Consider the following 21,947-nt stretch of genomic DNA (forward strand, 5'->3'; position numbering starts at 1 on the left):
TAGTTCAAGATGTACTTTGGCTATCAACTGAAATTCTCAGAATAAACTTTGTTAAAGACATTGTGGATTTTTAAAAAAAAATTATTGCTATCATTTAGTAAGCAGGGTTTTTCAATTTAGGATTAATGTCTTATCTATTTCCAAAAGGGATTTGTTGGCTTTATTAAATTTAAAAACATAGAACTAATAGCACCAAGTACTTGAACAGAAAAATAGATCTTGTTATATCGTTATAACTGCTTAAGAAGGTTATGTTATAGTTCTGATATCAAGAGATATATTTTTTGTTCTTCAGTGAAATCATTTCATCAAAGTATATTTATGTCTTATTTTTAAGAATACAAAATATTTGCATTTTCAAGTTGTAAATTGTACATGATCTTTCAGGAAAAAAATTTCAAACATATATCAGTGCCTTTCCTCCTATTTTCCCTCTCCCAGGGCAGTCACAAACACTGGTAACTTTCTGGTGTATCCTTTCAGGCCTTTGTTTCTGGTCACATATGTAAACACATTAACACACTTCCAATTTTTCGTACAAATATATCTGCAACTTCTGGCTTTCATTTTGTATTGTGTTATATAGTATGTCATATTTTCATGCTTATAATATACTTCATCTAAAAAACTGTTGTATGGATAGTGGATAGTGTAATGTGGATATGTCATAATTAGTCCTCTGGTGATGAAATCTTAGGTTTTCACTATTTTGTGTGTGTGTGTGTTAAAAATAATGTATTAAGCATTCTTGTACATCATAGTATACCTTGCACATTATACAGCCTTTTTTTGGCCATGCTGCAGGCCCTGTAGGATCTCAGTTCCCTTGACCAGGGATTGAACCTGGGCTTCAGCAGTGAAAGCCTGGAATCCTTTACCACCAGGGAACTCCTGGGTCTTGTTTTATACAACTTTTTCCATAGATATGTTTCACAAAAATGTAATTGCTACCAATTTGAAATCAAAAAGCTTGCCAAAATGTAAAATCCTTTTTTGTTTTGATATTTAACATGTACCATTAATTTCCTTCAAATGTCCTTGAGGTTTTAAACAAGTTGAAATCAGGTGTTTGTATCTTAATTCAATTTAGGATATAGAAATGAGATGATCTATAGGGAAAAGAAGGATTTAAACTGATATTGTTCTGGGGGAAAAACCCACAACTATTTTGGCTTACTACTGGTCTATTACTGGTCTATTTTTTTAAGATACCCTCTGAAACTAATTGACTTAAAATAATTTCAAACTTCCAGAAAAGTTACAAGAATAATATAGGGAATTTAACATTTTTCTGAATTTATCTCTCTGTATATACATACTTATTTTTTTCTTGGGCTTCCCTGGTGGCTCTGTGGTAAATAATCCACCTGCCAGTGCAAGAGACGTAGATTTGATCCCTGGGTTGGGAAGATCCCTTGGAGAAGGAAATGACAACATACAGCAGAATTATTGTCTCTGAAATCCCATGGACAGAGGAGCCTGGTGGGCTACAGTCCATGGGATCACGAAAGAGTCAGATATGACTTAGCGACTGAACAACAACAACATTTTTTCTTTACTATTTGAGAGTCGGTTGCATACATCATGCGCCTTTCTTTATACAGTAATGCCTCAGTGTGTAAATCTTAAGAATGTACTTTAGTGTGTATTTCTGTAACCACAGCACGTTTATCAAATATGGAAAATTTAACAATTTGATACAGTGACAGAGCTGTGGAGCACAGCCCTTAGCACCTGACTGTCGCTGAGCTCCATTACCGCCTCACACCAGACACCCCCACCCCCAAACAGGTAGCGGTCCTGTTCTGCCATTGGTTGACCCCACAGTGGGCCTCTCCCACAAGCAACCAACTGTAGGTGAACTACAGTTAGTGGGGGATTCAGCCAACAGTTGGGGGAGTGGTGGTCGTCAGGTGGAGAGTGAGGTAAGAGGCAGACTCCAGCCTTTGCCTGGGGGGGGCCCTCCAGCTCACCCAGCCTTGGGCTGCCGGATGATCTGGGGGTCCCAGGGAACAGACTGGGGGCTGTGTTCTGCAGAGCTCCAGAGCCCTGGCCAGGGCCACCCACCTTGAAGCATAGTTGACTTTGTAAGAAAATAAAAAAAAAAAGAAATAGCTCTCTGTTATTCCTATGTATGTGTGTTCTTTTTTATGATCAATTTGCAGTCATGGATTTTTATTTTATAGTGTCATAATCTATTATAGAACTTGTTTATTTTGCTGTTCAAATTGTCCCAGATTTGACCAGTTTGGAGCACTTCCTTCCTTTCTGTCAAACTATTTTTTTTTTTCAATAATTTTGTGTGTGTGTGTGTGTGTGTGTGTGTGTGTGTGTGTGTGTGGGCACACCACATGACCTGTGGGGTCTTAGTTTGCCAAACCAGGGATTGAAGGCCTGCATTGGAAGCATGGAGTCTTACCCAGTGGACTGCCAGGGAAGTCCACACAGCTCTGGAACCTGCCATTTCTACAAGGAACCCTGGTTCATTTGTAGTGGGAAATGGTTTTTAGAAACCAAGATCTGGGTGCAGGTTTGCTTGTTACCACTGAGATGTCATTGCTTCCAGGTCTTTTCAATGGACATTACTAAAAAGTGTGTATAAATATTTTAGAAATCATAATTGCATACTGATACTTCTAGTTTCATTCCAATTACATGGAGTTCTTTTCCTTTTCCTGATTCTATATTTGTATTTTCCATTTACCTCAGTGAGAACCTGGCTCCCAGCAATATTAAATTTTTTTTTAATCCTATGATCTTCAGAATTTCTGTACTCATACTACTGTAGAAAACAAACCTAGAATAAAGAATTCAAGATTAGATTCCCTTTCATTGAGGGTATGTGGTTGGACACTTTCAAAAGCTATTTGGATTAGGATTTTTTTGTGTGTGTGGTTATTTTTACTTCCCTCTTCTCCATGGTAATATTATTCATTTGAAATATGTTTGTTTCTGTTTAAATTCATTTTGCTTCCTTCAGTGATCAGTTTTTGAATGCTTATAAAATTAATATGCTTCCAAAAGCAAAACTTTACAAAAAAGGTGTATCAGAAGTGTCACTCTCTTCTGTATCACTTCATCCCATTTCTCAGCATCCCTTGTAGGTAACCAGTTTCATTGTTTCTGATTTATCTTTTCTGAATTTCTTGTTGCAGAATTAAGCAGATCTCTATTTTCTTCTTTTCCTTTCTTCTGACAAAAAGTAGTATGCTGTATATACTCTTTTGTACTTTGTTTTTTAAACTTAGCAGTATTTCCTAGAAATCAGTATCAGCAGTTCATAGAGTGCTTCCTTATTGCCTTTTTACAACTTATTAGTACTCAGTTGTGCATATATACCTTAGTTCTTTCAGTTTCATATTGGACTTGTTTTACTGATTTGTTTATCCTAGCAGTAATACCTCACTGTCTTAATTTAAACTGCTGTATAATAAATCTTGATGTATGGTAGAATAAACATCTCACTTTTGATTGTCTTGACTATTTCTGGCCATTTACATTCAGTGTAAAAGTCTTACACTAGATTTTACCTAAATAATTGATGCTACTGTATTTCATGCTTCCTTTTTAAGGAATTTAAAACATTTCTGTGTTGGGAAATTTCAAACTTCAAGTTGCAAATATAGAACAACAAACTAATACATATTACCATTCATCTGTATTTGCCTATTAATATTCTGCCACAATTGCTTTATCATGTATAATAATGGTTTTGTGGAACCATTTAAAACTAAGTTGCAGGCATCATGACCTCTTGTCTGTCTCCTAAAAATAAGAACATTTTCTTACCTAACCATAGTAAAATTACCAAATTCAGAATATATATCATTTGGCTTTTGCCACTATTCCTATAATATTTCTTTATAGCAGTTTTCCCTAATATTCTTTATAGCAGTTTTCCCCCATCTGAGGTTATACATTGCATTTAGTTATTATCACCCTCTAGTTGCCTGTCATATGGAGCAGTTCTTAACATTTTTTCTTTATCTTTTTTAACTGTGAAATATTTGAAGACTATAGGCATATGACTTTTAGAATATTCTTCAAGATTCTCTAATTACTTCCTTATGATTAGAATCAGATGAATGCATTTTTTCTAAGAATATCAAATGAATTATGTTGTTTTCTTGAAGCATCATATCATACAGCACAGGATATCAATTGCATTACTGGTGATATAACTTTGATCAGCTGATTAAATGATGTCTGCCAGATTTTTCCACTGTTAAGTTTAATTTTTCCTATTGTAGGTAAATAATTTGAGAGGAATATTTTGAGACTGTTAAACATCCTGCGTATCATTGGCATTTTCACCAAATGTTACAAGCACTCGTAATGATATTTGGCCAACTCAACTTACTACCGTGTTAGCTGGAAAATGATGTTCTAATCTCTTATTCCTGTTACATTTGTTAGTTGGCATTCTTCTTTAAGGAATACAGATTTTCCTTCTCTCTCTAATTAGGACGGACTGCTGGGTTTTTCAAACTTCAACAGATGAATCTTAGCCTTTATTGTTGCTGCTTAATTTTGTTGCTCGATTGTCCCAGATTTTGGCATTGGGAGCGTCTTCAAGCTGGCTCCTGGGTCTTTTTAATGTTCCCATATTTTAAAGCATTTTCTCATTTTGTGGCATGAAAAGATGTCCCACGTTCATCTTATACCTTTCAGGTTCCAGCCTTAGAATAAGACACTAATTTCTCAAGAACCTAGTTCATTTGGGGGTTGTTGTTGTTCAGTTGCCAGATCATGTCTGACTCTTTGCAACCCCATGGACTGCAGCATGCCAGGCCTCCTTGTCCCTCACCATCTTCGGGAGTTTGCACAGTTGGATTCATGTTTATTGCACCAGTAATGCTGTCCAGCCATCTCATCCTCTGATGCCCTCTTCTCCTTTTGCCCTCGATCTTTTCCAGCATCAGGGACTTTTTCAATGAGTCATCTGTTCATATCAGGTGGCCAAAATACTGGAGCTTCAGCATCACAGCAGAGTAATGTCTCTGTTTTTCAACACACTGTCTTGGTTTGTCATCGCTTTCCTGCCAGGAAGCAATTGTCCTCTGATTTCCTGGCCTGTAGTCACTGTCAGCAGTGATTTTGGAGTCCAAAAAGAGGAAATCTGTCACTACCACTTTTCCCCCTTCTATTTCCCATGCAGTAATGGGGCCATTCCATGATCTTAGTTTTTTTCATATTTAGTCTTAAGCCAGCTCTCTACTCTTTTTCACCAACACAAAAGAAAACTTTACACATGGACATCACCAAATGGTCAATACCAAAATCAAATTGATTACATTCTTTGTAGCCGAAGATGGAGAAGCTGCATATACAGTCAGCAAAAGCAAGACCTGGAGCTGACTGTGGCTAAGATGATAAGCTTCTCATAGCAAAAGTCAGGCTTAAACTAAACAAAACCAGGAAAAACACTAGGCCAGCCAAGTATAATTTAAATCAAATCCCGTATAAATTCACAGTAGAGGTAATGAATAGATTCAAGGGACTAGATCTAGATAGCAGAGTGCCTGAAGGACTATGTACAGAGGTCTGTCATATTGTGTAGAAGGTGGCGAACAAAACCATCCCAAAGAAAAAGAAAAGCAAGAAGGTGAAGTGGTTATCTGAGGAAGTTTTATGAATAGTGGAAGAATGAAGAGAAGCAAAAAGCAAGGAAAAGAGGGAAAGGTACATCCTTTGGGGATAAATGGTATTTAAAAACCAACATCTGGGCAACAGGTATACTAATTGCTCCTTGGTTGTTATTACTGTTGGTCCTTTCAGCAGAATGAATTAAGAAATAATTTCTTATTGGTAAAAATTAAGGTTAATATTCATATCTGTAATTAAAATCTAATATCACAGGGTTCTTTCTTCTCCCTGTTCTATATTCATATCTCCCTTTTTTCTCAGAAAACTGTCTTCCCAAACATCAATATGTTTACTCATCTTGGAATATTTAAATCAACTGTGCATTCCTGGATTAAGGTCCACATGGTTGTGATAAATTGTTGTTGTTCAGTTGCTAAGTCATGTCTGACTCTTTGCAACCTCTTGGACTGCAGCATGCCAGGCTTCCCTGTCCTTCACCATCTCCCAGAGCTTGTTCAAACTCATGTCCATTGAGTTGGTGATGCCATCCAAGGATCTTGTCCTCCGTTCATGCCCTTCTCCTCCTGCCTTCTCTCTTTCCCAGTATCAGGGTCTTTTCCAATGAGTCAGCTCTTTGGAAGCATCAGGTGGCCAAAGTACTGGAGCATCAGTACCTTCAGCATCAGTCCTTCCAAAGAATATTTAGGATTGATTTCCTTTAGGATTGACTTATTTGATCTCCTTGCAGTCCAAGGGACTCCCAGAGTCTTCTCCAACACCACAGTTCAAAAGCATCAATTCTTCAGCACTCAACCCTCTTTTATGGTCCAACTCTGACATATGTACGTGACTACTGGAAAAACCATATCTTTGACTATAGGGACCATGTCGGCAAAGTAATGTCTCTGCTTTTTAATATGCTCTCTAGGTTTGTCATAGTTTTTCTTCCAAGGAGCAAGCATCTTTTAATTTCATGGCTGCAGTCACCATCCACAGTGCTTTGGAGCCCAAGAAAATAAAGTCTGTCACTGTTTCCATTGTTTTCCCATCTATATGCCATGAAATGATGAGAGCAGATGCCATGATCTTAGTTTTTTGAATGTTAAGTTTCAAGCCAGCTTTTTCATTCCTCTTTCACCTACATCAGGAGGCTCTGTAGTTCCTCTTCATTTTCTGCCATTAAAATGGTATTATCTGCATATCTGAGGTTATTGATATTTCTCCCAGCAATCTTGATTCCAGCTTGTGGTTCATCCAGCCTGACATTTCGCATGATGTACTCTGCATACAAGTTAAATAAACAGGGTGACAATATACAGCCTGACACGCTCCTTTCCCAATTTTAAACCAGTGTGTTGTCCATGGTTGGTTCTAACTGTTGCTTCTTGACCTTCATACAGATTTCTCAGGAGGCAGGTAAGGTGGTCTGGTACTCCCATCTCTTTAAGAATTGTTTACAGTTTGTTGTTGTGATCCACACAGTCAAAGACTTTAGCATAGTCAATGAAGCAGAATAAGATGTTTTTCCTGGAATTCTCTTTCTGTGATCCAGCGGATGTTGGCAATTTGATCTCTGTTTCCTCTGCCTTTTATAAATACAGCTTGTATATCTGGAAGTTCTTGGTTCATGTACTGTTGAAGCCTATCTTGGAGGATTTTGAGTATAATAACCTTGCTAGCATGTGAAATGTGTGCAGTTGTGGGATAGTTTGAACATTCTTTGACATTGCCCTTCTTTGGGATTAGAATGAAAATTGACCTTTTCCAGTCCAGTGGCCACTGCTGAGTTTTCCAAATTTGTTGGCGTGTTTGGATTTCATTTCTTAGTGTTTTTATTGTAGATTTCTATGACTGTATTCATTTGAGATAATTGCCTGTAGTTTTAAGTCTTTGTTGAGGTTTTTAAAAATGATTATGCTGGCTTCATTAAGTGAGCAGGGAAATGTTTCCTACTTTTCTTGGTAAAACTGGTATCTTTTTCTGTAAGTGTTGGATAGAATTTACTAATGAGCACATTTTGGCTTCAGTTGTCTTAGTATATTTAAAAATATGAAATCAATGTTTTTGGTATACATAAAAAGTTAGCGCTAAGTCGTGTCCGACTCTTGTGATACCATGAGCCGTAGTCCGACAGGCTCCTCTGTCCATGGGATTCTCCAGGCAAGAATACTGGAATGGGTTGCCTTTTCCCTCTCCAGGGGAACTTCCTGACCCAGGAATTGAACCCAGGTCTCCCGCATTGCAGGCAGATGCTTTACAGACTGAGCTATGTGGGAAGCCCTTGGTATACATCAGTTCAGTTCAGTCATTCAATTATGTCTGACTCTTTGCGACCCCAAGGACTGCAGCACACCAGGCCTCCCTGTCCATCACCAACTCCAGGAGTTTACTCAAACTCATGTCCATTGAGTCGGTGATGCCATCCAACCATCTCAGCCTCTGTCGTCCACTTCTCTTCCCACCTTCAATCTTTCCCAGCATCAGGGTCTTTTCAAATGAGTCAGTTCTTTGCATTAGGTGGCCACAGTATTGGTATACATAGGAGAACTTAAATTTTCTATTCTTTGTCTAAAGGTGTTTGTACACTTTATCTGTTTTTTTTAATAATTTTTATTTATTTTTGTCTGTGCTGGGTCTTCATTGCTGCATAGGCTTTTCTCTAGTTGCAGTGAGCTGGGATACTCTTTGTTGTGGTGTGTGGATTTCTTACTGTGGTGGCTTCTTTTGTTGCAAAGGATGGGCTTTAGGTGTATGGGCTTTAGTGGTTGCGGCAGGTGGGCCCAGTAGTTGCGATTCCTGGGCTTTAGAGAACAAGCTCAGTAGTTGTGGCACATGGGCTTAGTTGCTCTGTGGCATGTGGGATCTTCTTGGACCAGGGATCGAACCTTTGTCTCCTGCATTGACAGGTGAATTCTTTACCACTGAGCCACTGGGAAACCCCTATCTAAGTTGTTGAATTTATTGGTGTGACGTTCATAATTCATTTATGCTTTTAATGTTTGTAGCATTTGTAGTGACATCTCATCTTTCATTTATTTCTAATAATGATTATTTGTTTTCCTTGATCTGTCTAGCTAGAGGTTTATCAGTTTTATTGATCTCAGAGAATCTTTTAGTTTCACTGATTCTTTTCTGTTGTCCATTTTTATTGCACTGATTTTTTTTTTTTTGCTCCTGTCTTTCTTTAATATCTTTTCCCCCCTGCATCTTAAGTTGGAAGCTTCTTTCTTTTGCAATATAAGCATTTAAAACTATGCATTTTTCTCTAAGCACTATGTGGTACTTTTAGTTGCATTCCACAATTTTGATATGTTGGTTTCATTATCACCTAGTTAAAATATTTCCTAATTTCCCTTGTGAATTTTGATCCATGGATTAGTTAGAAGTGTGTTTACATTCTGCCTATTTAGTATTTTCCCAGATGTCTTATCATTACTTCCGTTGTGGTCAGAGAATATTCTCTGTGTGATTTATTTTCTGTAGTCCAGCAGATGATCAGTTTTGGTAAAAGTTCCATTTATACATGAAAAATATATATATATTCTGTTGGACGTAGTATTCTATTAAGTGTTGGTATAGTCAAGTTGTTTGATACTGTTGTTACAAAGTTTTATATATCATTAATAATGTTCTGAATACTTGTTTTTATGAATTATTGAGATAGTAATTGTGAGTCTATCTTTTCAGTTTTTGTTTCATATATTTTGAAACTTTGCTACCATTGTGTCTTAGTGAATTGACTTTTTTATCATTATGGCATGTCCTTTACATTCAGTATTTCTTTTCTTGAAGTCTATATGACATTAGCATAGTTTGATATATAAGAATATTAATATATCAACTTTCTTATGAGTAGTATATCTTTTTTAATCCCCCATCCTTTTAACCATTTTTGTTTTTGTATTAAATATAAATTTTGTATTAAATTAGGAGGGTTTTTTTTTTTTTTTCTCCATAGTATTTATGATTCTCTGGGCTTCCTGACTCCATAGTTTGTTTTTATTAGTTTTAGAACATTTTAGACATTGTCATTTTGGTCATTAAAAAAAAAGTCTTTTTAATAACCTGGTTACATAATTGAGATTATACAGAGTATGTAATTATTTAGTGTATATGTTTTCCTGTGTCAAGTATGTTTTCTATTATGAAAGCAAAATATGTTTATTACAGAAATTTCTGGGAAAAGTTACCAAAAAAAAAGTTAAAAATTACCTAGACTGTTCCATCCGCAGATAGAAATTTTAACATGCAGTTATTTTTTTTCTCTTTTTGTGTTTCAATTTGGGTAATTTCTGTTGCATGCATGTGTGTGCTAAGTCGCTTCAGTCATGTCTGACTCTTTGTGACTCTATGGACTGTGGCCTGCCAGGCTCCTCTGTCCCTATGGATTCCTTGTCCTCACATTTACTGATTTCTTCCTCTGTTTTATGTCTATGGTAAACCAATAGAAAGCAGTTTTTAATCTCTTTTACCATGTTTTTATTTCTTACATTCCATTTAACTGAAAATTTATCTGTGCTGAAATTCCGTATCTTTTCATGCATGTGTTACCTTTCCTGTTACAGTTTTTAATAGATTAATTATGGTTATTTTAAGTTTGATAATTATAACATTAGTGTAATCTCTGAAACTGTTCTGTATGTTGCATTATCTCTTGGCATTGTTTTTTCCCTTAGTTTTTTATATGACTTGTGATTTTTTAATTAAAATCTGTATATCATATGTAGGACTGAAGTAACTGAGGCAAACAGTATTTATGCCTGAAATGAATATACCTCTTCTACTAGGCTGTTAACCTAGCAGAACCAGTCTAGTCAGGAGTAGAGCCAAGTTTGAATTAAGTTGTTGTAGTTACCTTCTGTTGTGAATTGATTGTTGTGCCCTCCAAAATTAATATATTGAAACACTAACTCCCAATATGATTGTATTTGGAGGCAAGGCTTTTAAGATTAATGAGGAAAGGCCTCAACCCATCTTCAGTTAGTTCAGTTGCTCAGTCGTGTCCGACTCTTTGCGACCCTATGGCTTCCCTGTCTATCACCAGCTCCAAGAGCTTGCTCAAACTCATGTCCATTGAGCCGGTGATGCCATCCAAGCATCTCATCCTCTGCCATCTGCTCCTAGCATCAGGATCTTTTCCATTGAGTCAGTTCTTTGCATCAGGTGGCCAAAGTATTAGAGTTTCAACCTGTCTTGGCTCTCTCTTTTTATAAGTTTTGTCTCCTCCCCCCTCACCTCCCCTATGCAAATTAGGGCTAGCTAGGAAGGGGGTGTGTTTGTTTCACCTGAGGTATTGGTACTGGGATTTTCTTTTGTTCTATTTTTGAGGGCTTTTCCCTTTGTCTTTTAGCCATTCCTTTTTCTTATTATAACTAAACAAACTCATAAGGTGGGGCCTGATCCGGTAGGATTAGTGTCCTTATAAAAATAGACCATGTGAGGACACAGTGAGAAGGTGGCTGTCCACAGGCCTGAAAGATGGTTCTTGCCAAGGTACCTGGCACCTTGATCTGGGCCTTCTAGCTCTATAACTGTGAGAAAATAGATTTGTGTTGTTTAAGCATCCAATCTTTGGTATTTCAGAAGTACAAGCAGATTAATATATCTTTAGTGTATCATGGGCTTGAAATTCCTCTGTTGTAATCTTATGTTTAGATTGAGAGTGATTTGCTGGAGGATTTTTCTCAGTATTCCTTTCCAGCCCTCTGCTTTAGGTCTTCTTTGCACCCATGCTTCAGAAGTGTTTTTCCTCTGTGTTCGTGCCCCTCCTCCATCTGTAGACTACTGTTGCTTACTGGTGACAGACAATGTCAGAAAGTGAGAGCTGCCCCAGGGCATAGGGGTCTTGGATTTTAAGGGCTCAGTAGTTTCATGTGCTAATGAGGGTGGTGAGTATCCTTGTTAGGTCTGGGAAGGGTGGGGATTTCCCAGGGTTTGGGCCACTGCCCACCTTCTGACCTTTTATGATCTAACTGTCTCAGCTTAAGTGGGGGTGATTTTTAGTACTGGTTGTGGTTGTATGTGTTCAGTCATGTCCGACTTTTTCGACCCCATGGCCTGTAGCACACCAGGCTTCTCTGTCCGTGGAATTTTCCAGGCAAGAATATTGGAGTGGGTTGTTATTCCTTTCTCCAGGGGATCTTCCCGACCCAGGGATTGAACAAACCCATGTCTCTTATGTCTCCTGAATTGACAGGCAGGTTCATTACCAACTGTACCACCTATTACAATGAAGGTATAATGAACTAAAGGTCAATGATTGGACTGTTCTCAGAGCCACCTTAGTTTAAGCTGGTTCCAGCCAGTCTGTATCCCAAGGGTTGCACCCCTTTATTTATCTAGCGTGTGTGTCCTACCCTTTTCCCTCCTGTCTCGTGCTCCTTTTTTTTTTTTTTTTTTGTGGGAGACAAACTCTTTAGCAAGTGAGTTTCTTTTTCTTCCCCCAGCAATAGACTACCTCTGGAGTCAGGACTCATCATGCTTTTCTGGTCCCTCTTTGCCTCCAGGATTAAAGGATTTTTTTTTCTTACTATTCTCCCCATCTTTGTGCCTTGGGGGCAACATGATTTACTGCCCTTACCTTAGAAGCTTAAGAATTTTGTTCATAGGGGAAAAGGTTCTGGGAGGAACTGTTTTTTCCTGTAGTCGTGTTACCTGAAAAATTGGGTTTCTCTTGGTGGGTGTTGAGCCAAAAGACATAACCAAGTTAAAAATCAGGAGAAGAAGGATTTATTACCTGCAGCAAGTAAGGAGCTCTTTCCCAAAGCAGTGTCTCCCCAGATGGTAAAATTGGGGAAACTTTTAAGTTAAGGAATGTTTGTGAAGGGGCTTGAGCAGAAAATTCAGTATAGAATTGGGGCAGAGATGGACAAAGTCCAAGTTTTAGTTGATTGAAATCGCAGAGGGTTCGAAAAGGAAACCTCATCATTTCATCCTTCACTTGAGTAGGGGTGTAGTTCCTGAACAGCTATGATCTGTATCAGATTGTTATATATATATATCTTGAGGAGGAACTAGGACTTTATCACTGAACTATTGTTTCTTGGTGCTTCCCTGGCAGTTGAGAAGGTAAAGAATCCATCTGCAATGCGGAAGATCTGGGTTTGATCCCTGGATTGGGAAGAACCCCTAGAGGAGGAAATGGCAACCCACTCCAGTATTCTTGGCTGGAGAAAGATCTGGGTTTGATCCCTGGATTGGGAAGAACCCCTAGAGGAGGAAATGGCAACCCACTCCAGTATTCTTGGCTGGAGAATCCCCATGGACAGAGGATCCTGGCAGGCTACTGTCCATAGGGTCGCAAAGAGTAGTGAGCGACTAAGCACAGCACTGCACATTGTTTCTTGACTGCTTTTCCTTTGTTCCTGCAATCCTTCACTTCATTGTTCAGTTGCTAAGTCATGACTCTTTGTGACCCCATGAACTGCAACATTCCAGGCTTCCCTGTCCTTCACTATCTCCCAGAATTTACTCAAACTCTTGTCCATTAAGCTGGTGATGCCATCCAACTTCCCTTAAGATTGTTAATTACTGGGTCCTGTTCAAGGGCAAGCATTGTGGCCAGGCTTAGATTCCCAAACAACTTAGACCTAAAATGGTTTCTCTTATGTCAAGAAAGCTGTGCCTGGTTCTTTTTCTCCAGGGACTCCCTGCCCTATCTACTTACAGGAATGGTGTCTGCTTCCTCAAGGACTGTACCTTTGAGGGTTGCTTTTATCTTTTTATTCAGTTTTTTTTTTTTTTTTTTTACTCCAGTCTTGGATACAGAGAGGGGTTTCTGAAAAAGATGTTGCAAGTGTTTTGTAATTTTTCGAAGTCAGTATTCCCTCCCTAACTTGTTATTGTTAACTGTTTGTTAAAAATATTAGCTGAATTATTCTTACTGCCTTGTAAGGCAGTCCCATCTTCTTGCCGTGTGCTACCATAAGCAAGGGAATGCTCCCATTGGGCATATCATAGTGGTTAGATTATATGTTTGTAGTTTACAGTCTCAGTGCTCTAATGGTTTCAAGAAAAGTTATAATTTTGTAGATTATCTAACTTTTCCTTATTTTAAGATGGGAGTGGTGTTCTTTCAGCTTTTTGTATACTATGTAGAAGTGGAAGTCCAGAATTATTTTTCTGACCCATTCTCTTTTCTCCTTATGATACCCCAACTATGTATTTGTTAGAATGCTTGATATTATCCTATAGGCTGCTGCTGCTAAGTCGCTTCAGTCGTGTCTGACTCTGTGACCCCATAGACGGCAGCCCACCAGGCTCCTCCATCCATGGGACTTCCCAGGCAAGAGTACTGGAGTGGGTTGCCCTTGACTTCTCCAATCCTATAGGCTACTAGTGCTTTATTCCATTTTTCTTTTTAGATACTTTTTCTCTCACTGAACTAATTTAGATATTTTCTGTAGACCTTCCTTAAAGTTTATTATCAGTCTCTTTGATTGCCTATTCTTAATCATCTGCTGATAATTGTATTTCAGATACTGTGTCTTTTTACTTCTAGAATTTCTTTTGGTTCTTTTTTAGACTGCATTTCTCCTGAAGTATCTATTCAGTGTTTATATCCATTTTTCCTATAGTTTCTATTGCATCATACTTAGAATTGTTTTAACATCCTTGTTTGGTAGTTATAAGTACTCGTTCATCTGTGTGTCATCATCTGTTGACTGTGTTTTCTTCTGGTTATACATCACACTTCCTTCTTTTGGTATGTCTCAATTTTTAAATTGAATTTTGGATACCTGATTTAAAAAACAGTGAGAAGAAAGAAAAGAACCCTGGGAAGTGAAATATATTATTTTTTGTTTTGTTTTGCTCCACATAGAGTATAAGCCCTTCCCCTCTGTTTAGAGTGAGAGACTGATAAATCATATTCCCTCTAGAATTTAGTTGAACTGGTGCTGGGCTGCATTCTTAGATTCAGTTCATGTCGTGTTGGCTCAGCCTTCCAAGATGTTTCTTTTCTTATCCTGACTGTTTTTCAGCTGTGAGGGATTTGGCTGCAGTGTAAGATACTAGTGGTTTACTTTTAGATCCTATAATTCATTCACTGGGAGAATGCCTGGTATTACTATCTCTTTCTCCATGGCTGCTTTCTCTGAAAACCTGGAGTGGTTTTTCAGAGTGAATAGTGTGGGAGAATTACTGGATCAAACAATCTGTTTTTGTGTTAGGACTATTGTCTGTAATCCATCCTGGTACCCCACGCTGTTGTCTATAGTCTGATTTCTGCTTGCCTGCTAAAATGTTTGTCTAATGGCAGACTCACCTGTTTCTAGATGAGGTGTCTGCCTCAATGTGGGGAAGCTTCATAATTCTCTCTTCACTGATGAATGCTCCCTGCTCCCTCCCAATTCAGCTCATCAGTCCTTTTTTTTTAAATAAAGTATTTTTAAGGTTTATTTATTTATTTATTTTTGGCTGTCCTGGGTCTATGTTGCTGCACACGCTTTTGTCTAGTTGTGGAGAGGGGGCTAATCTGTAGTTTTGGTGCATACACTTCTCATTATGATGGCTTCTCTTGTGGAGCACAGGTTCTAGGACTCATGGGCTTCAGTAGTTGCGGCATAAAGGCTCAGTATCAGCTCCCGGGTTCTAGAACACAGGCTCAGTAGTTGTGGCGCAGGGGCTTAGTTGCCCTGCAGCATGTAGGATCTTCCTGGATCAGGGATGGAACCTGTGTTTCTTTCATTGGCAGGCTGATTGTTTACCACTGAGCCATCAGGAAGCTCCAGGGCTTTTTTACATCTACCTTTATTCATTAGCCCATTGAAAATGTTTGTTACCATGGGCGTGAAGGCTCTCCCAGACTTTTGGAAAAGTATTTCTCTTCAGTAACTTTTAGCTATGTTAGACTGTTCTTTGAAGTCCCAAAATCTTTTCATTACTTACCAACCAATCTTACTCATATGAATTAATGTTTTTACTTTCCTTATATTCTATAAGTAGCACTTAAACAAACTCGATTATTGTATCTTTTAGGTTGATACCTTGTTGATTAAATTCTACATTTTTGTCCTTAAAAATTCCTGAAATTTGCCAAAGAAATAGAAACTTAAGTAGTGTATTTTATCAAAATTGGAAATAGATTTATTTGAGCTCTGTTGTGTTCTAACTGGCATGATTTTATGAAATCTCAATATATGAAAATTTAAGATTTTTACATATAAATGAAAAACAGCCTCCCCTTTGAGTGGGCATATCATAAAATGGTGCCCCTTCTTATCCAGGCTTGGCACCTGATTTCAGCCCCTACATTTCGCATTGGCTTGGTGCCCTCATGCTATCAGTACAGCTTTACACAGTGCATCTGACTCAGGAAAAACTTTAGTTGCTTTCTTATAACAGATTAGAGAAACTTAAAAAAATGAAAAAATGGGAAACTCATATAGAACCACTGTTAACATTTTTTTGTTTGCTTATAAAAGTGGGATCAGTTTATGCTACTGCTTTTAATTTGCTTCTTGAAAGTGAAGGTCACTCAGCCGTGTCCGACTCTTTGCGACCCCATGGACTATACAGTCCATGGAATTCTCCAGGCCAGAATACTGGGGTGGGTAGCCTTTCCCTTCTCCAGGGGATCTTCCCAATCCAGGGGTCAAACCTAGGTCTCCCTGAGCATTGCAGGTGAATTCTTTACCAGCTGAGTCACAGGGAAGCCCAAGAATACTGGAGTGGGTAGCCTATCCCTTCTCCAGTGGATCTTCCCGACTCAGGAATTGAACCAGGGTCTCCTTCATTGCAGGTGGATTCTTTACCCAACTGAGCTATCAGTTCAGCTCAGTTCAGTCGCTCAGTCGTGTCCGACTCTTCGCGACCCCATGAATCACAGCACTCCAGGCCTCCCTGTCCATCACCAACTCCCAGAGTTCACTCAGACTCAGGTCCATCAAGTTGGTGATGCCATCCAGCCATCTCATCCTCTGTCGTCCCCTTCTCCTTCTGCCCCCAATCCCTCCCAGCATCAGAGTCTATTCCAATGAGTCAACTCTTCGCATGAGGTGGCCAAAGTACTGGAGTTTCAGCTTTAGCATCATTCCTTCTAAAGAAATCCCAGGGTGGATCTCCTTCAGAATGGGGAGGCCCAATTTGCTTCTTATTTAACTATAAATTAACATCTCCTGGAAAGTCTATTACTGAAGAATTTCTATAAAAATTTAAGTATGTTCTATTTATTAGAAAGTCTGAGGGGGCTATAAGGGGCATAACAGTTGGAAACAACAAAAGCAAGCTATTTAGAATTTGTGTTCCTGGTGCTTTGCCTATAACAGGCACTGAAATATGTTGTTTGAATGTTTCAATTTCTGAAATAAGTAAAAGGAAACTGTTAAATTTATGAAATTGGCTATTAAAGCATTTTAGAATATCTTATTTTTGTTCTGTAGGTATACTGCAACATCCAGATGGCACAGTTTTGAAACAATTGCAGCCGCCTCCAAGGGGTCCAAGAGAGCTGGAATTTTATAATATGGTAAGTGAGGTAAGATTTGTTTTGTTGTATTCAAAGTGCTTTTCATAATTTTATACTGCTGACTCAATAAGAAATACATTTGATAACATGTCATAGTACACTTTGTATGTGACTGAAATAACAGCTCAAAAAAAATACGATGTTTAATATATTCTAGTATTTTCTATTCTATTTCATTTTTGAGTGATTCTTATTTTGATATACTGAATTAATTTTGATTGATGGGTTTTGATCTACATTTTTGAAAAACACTTAGATGATAGACTGTATTTTTCAGAAATGCTGAGTTTAACTAAGTACTTTTTTTTTTTACTATAGAATTTCTTTGAGCCTTGAACATGCTAGTGTGTACTATGAAACTCCAAAGGAGGGTAGAAGGGAAGGATTGGGGGACAGTTAACATTTAATTAACCTTATTACTAGGAATAATTATTAGAAGATTGACAATGTTTTGCAGCCATCACCTCTGTCTAGTTAACAAAACATTTTCAGCACACACACACAAAAAACCCTGTACTCAATTAAGCCACGATGTCCTATTCCTCCCTCACCCCAATGTCTTCCACCCACCAACCTGCTTTCCATGGATTTAGTTATTCTTGTGTCTAGCTTCTTTTGTTGAGCATGTTTTTAAAGTTTGTGGTAGGCACTAGAACTTTGTTCCTTTTTGTGGCTGAGTAATACTTCATTAAATTTACATACCACATTTTGTTTATTCATTTACTCATTGAAGAACATTTGGATTGTTTCTATCTTTTGGCTTTTGTAGATAAGGCTGTTATGAACATTTATGTATCGGTATTTGTTTGAATACCTGTTTTCTAATTCTTTTAGATATTAGAATTGGATATGGAGTGGAATTACTGGGTCATATAGTAATTCTACGTTTAATTATTTGAGAAACTGTCAAAATTGTTTCCCAAAGTGCCTGCCCTATTTTACACTTTCACCACTAATATATGAGGATTCCAGTTTTTCTATATCCTCATCAACACTTGTTAGTTTTGTTTTTGTTTTTAAATAGGCATTCAAGTGAATGTGAAGTGTTAATCTTATTGTAATTTGCTTTGATTTCCATATGTGACTTGTAAATATTTCCCCTATTCTCTGAGTTGTCTTCATTTTCTTGTTAGTGTCTTTTGAAGTGCAGACTTTTAGTGTCATATTTAATGTCATGAAGGTGAATGCTCATATTTTCTTCTAAGAATTTTATAACTTTACCTCTTAAATTTAGGTGCAAGTAAAAAGATAATGCAAAACAAAAACCAAATACTTGCTAGTTATGCTTTACCAACTCATTTAACAACAACATTTCCCTGTGAGTTAGATACACTGTTATTATCCTCATTTTATACTAAAGTATGATTAATTTAAATAATTTTACCAGGATCATTCAAATAGTTAATGATGGTCCCTGGATTTGAACATAGGCAGTCTGGCTTTAGAATATGCTTTCAATTGCTGACACTTCCTCTTCTTCAAAGAAAATATTTTATATTTACTCTGTAAAAGTCTTGCACATACTTTGTGGGATTCATTCTTAGTTGGATTCATTCTTATTTTTTGTTTCTATTGTAAACAGTATTTTTTTGAGTTAAGTTTTCCAATGATTGCTAATACACAGGAATGAGATATTTGTACGGTGTTCTTACATACAATAATCTTGGTGAACTCTTAGTAACTTATATTTATCTGAGACTTTCTAAGAATTTTAGTTGCTTTCTGTATAGATGGTTGCATCTTCTGTGATTGGAAACTCTATTTGTCCCTTGTGAATCTATATACTTCTATCGGGGATTTCTATATAGTTCAGTGTGATGAACTGAAGCAATGGTGGGGGGAATTTTCTCCTCATTTAGTAAAAGTGCTTCTAACATTTCCCTGTTAAAGTATGACTTTCAAGCTAAGTTTTTGAGAGATACTTCTCCATAAATTAAAGAAAGTGCTTTCTTTGTGAGTTAAGATTCTCTCAAGGAACAAATGATGCACTCTATCAGTTTAATAAAAGGACTATTTACAGTGAAATACTATTTACACCTGCAAGAAAGAAGGTTATATACCATCTGTAGGCCTGGTCAGCACGGAGAGGGAGTGGTTGCTGGAACTCAGCAAGGTAACTTTAAGAGAAGACTTGGACTGATAAGGAGGAAACTAGAGAAGTAAATAAGTGACCTCAGCTGTTCACCAACCCCCCTAGTCTCTTGCACCAGGAAGAGACAATGCAGGAGGGCAAAGATTTTCTGTATCTGTTGAAATGATCATGAGTTTCCTCTTTTAATCTGTTAATGTGGTAAATACCCTTGTTCATATTCTAAGTTGTGTCTGACTCTTTTGACCCCATGAACTATAGCACACCAGGCTTTGCTGTCCTTCACTATCTCCCAGAGTTTGCTCAGACTTATGTCCATTGAGTCAGTGATACCATCCAACCGTCTCATCCTTTGTCGCCCCCTTCTCCTCCTGCCCTCAGTCTTTCCCAGCATCAGGGTCTTTTCCAATGAGTCAGCTCTTCATATCAGGTGGCCAGAGGATTGGAGCTTTAGCTTCAGCATCAGTCCTTCCAATGAATATTCAGGGTTGATTTCCTTTAGGATTGACTGGTTTGATTTCCTTGCTGTCCGAGGGGACTCTCAAGGGTTTTCTCCAGCACTGCATTTCAAAAGCATCAGTTCTTTGGCACTCAGCCTTCTTTATGGTCCAACTCTGACATTTATACATGACTACTGGAAAAACCATAACTTTGACTGAGACAGACTTTTTTTGGCAAAGTGATAACTGTTTTTAAATACGCTGTCTAGCTATATCATAGCTTTTCTTCCAAGGAGCAAACGTCTTTTGATTTTGTGGCTGCAGTCACTGTCCGCAGTGATTTTTGAACCCAGGAGAATAAAATCTGCCACTCTTTCCACTTATCCACTTTTTCACCATCTATTTGCCATATAGTGATGGAACCAAATGCTGCAATTTTAGTTTTTGAAAGTTGAGTTTTAAGCCAGCTTTTATACTCTCCTCCATGGAATTCTTCAGTCAAGAATACAGGAATGGGTAGCCATTCCCTTCTCCTGGGGATCTTCCCAACCTAGGGATTGAACCCAGGTCTCCTGCATTGCAGTCAGATTCTTTACCATCTGAGCCACTGGGGAAGCCACTGGTAAATGCCATAACAGATTTCTAATATTACATTACCTTTGATTTTTGAAATAAAACATACTTGGACATGTTATTTTTGTTTTTTAATAATATGCATTACTGGGTTTTGTTTGCTGCTGCTGCTGCTACGTTGCTTCAGTCGTGTCCGACTCTGTGAGACCCCATAGACGGCAGCCCACTAGGCTCCTCTGTCCCTGGGATTCTTCAGGCAAGAATACTGGAGTGGGTTGCCATTTCCTTCTCCAATGCATGAAAGTGAAAAGTGAAAGTGAAGTCACTCAGCCGTGCCCGACTCATAGTGACCCCATGGACTGGAGCCTACCAGGCTCCTCCATCCATCGGATTTTCCAGGCAAGAGTACTGGAGTGGGGTGCCATTGCCTTGTTACATATATAAGATTTTTTACAGCTATGCTCATGAATGAGGTTATTATTTTCTTCACATATTGTCCTTGTCTTGTTTTGACACCAAGTTTCTTTTAGCTTCATAAAATGAGTTTTGAGGGGCATTTCTTTTTCTTTTCTGTGGAAGAATTTGTATCAGATAAGTATTTGATTCCTTAGACGTGATAAAACTTACCTATAAATTCATCAGAGCAGCCTGTTGACTTGTGTCTTTTTCTTCCATAAGTCCTTTCCATCTTTCCTTTCATTTGTTCCTGGGAAGGGATATATTTTTTAACTAATGATTCAGTTTCTTAAATGTTTTGATTTTCTTTGTTAATGTGGTATTAAAATATATATTATAGTTTTATGTAATTATCCACCTGGTAAAGTTCTTCATAGTATTTTTTAAAATGCTATGCTAGTTTAATTATGACTCCCTTTTTATTCCTGATATTGTTGTATTTGCTGTTTTTTTCTGTATTAGCTTGGCTCAGAGCATTTTTTTACTCTCCCTCTTTTAGTATCTCTGTCCTCATCTAGGACTGATCCTAAGTTCAGAGATCCTTTGGTTCAGGTCTTCAGAGTGGACCTCTGAGCCCAAAGCATTTTACATGAGTAAACTTAAATGGTTTTGAGTACTTAGGTACACCATATTTGGCAAGAGTTAATGGGTAAGATGTCTTGCTAGTCATTATTATTAGTAGACCTATTTGGCAAGAGTTAATGAGTAAGATATCTTGCAAGTTATTATTAAACCTTTTATTTTGTATTGGAGTGTAGCCGATTAACAGTGTTGTGATAGTTTCAGGTGGACGGCAAAGGTACTCATCATACATATACATGTATGCATTCTCCCCAAACTACCCTCCTATCCAGGCTGCCACATAACATTGAGCAGACTTCCCTGTGCTATACAGGAGGTCCTTGTTGATTTTCCATTGTAGATATTAACAGTGTGTACCTGTTATCCTAAACTCCCTAACTATTCCTTTCACTCACCCTTTCCCTGACAACCACAAGTTCTTTCCCTCAGTCTCTGAGTCTGAAACAAAAAATATTTTCTTTCTGCTTTTCTAGAAGAAAAATTAAAAATCTAGTTCCAGGATATCTGCATATTTCCATTGTTTTCTAGAATTATTACTGGTTATAAATCAAATAATTAAATGAACAATACTTAGACTTACATTGAGTTAAATGATACATTTTTTAAGGTAAAATCACAATTTCTTTACAGATATAAAATAAACACGTTAAAGATTTTGTTTAAACTCATTTAATGAGGTAAGTGATGCGAAAATATTGACTTTGTGTGCTGATGCCAAACAGAAATATGGAAATTGTTATGGAGGAGAGAGAAA

General features: G+C 37.7%; 1 protein-coding gene across 13 annotated transcripts in view; it reads left to right on the forward strand.

The window, feature by feature from the left end:
• IPMK (inositol polyphosphate multikinase) overlaps positions 1–21,947 on the forward strand; it is a 54,060-nt gene that overhangs the window by 3,942 nt on the left and 28,171 nt on the right. For 7 of the 13 annotated variants that reach the window (XM_055560478.1, XM_055560472.1, XM_055560473.1 and 4 more), the window contains exon 2: positions 16,968–17,062. In XM_055560478.1, coding sequence (XP_055416453.1) covers positions 16,968–17,062 — 95 coding nt within the window. The remainder of the gene's footprint in view (positions 1–16,967; positions 17,063–21,947) is intronic. The other 6 variants (XM_055560481.1, XM_055560479.1, XM_055560474.1 and 3 more) reach the window with 1 other exon arrangement.

The sequence above is a fragment of the Bubalus kerabau genome, chromosome 22 (assembly GCF_029407905.1).
Source record: "Bubalus kerabau isolate K-KA32 ecotype Philippines breed swamp buffalo chromosome 22, PCC_UOA_SB_1v2, whole genome shotgun sequence".
Taxonomy (NCBI): Eukaryota; Metazoa; Chordata; class Mammalia; order Artiodactyla; family Bovidae; genus Bubalus; species Bubalus kerabau.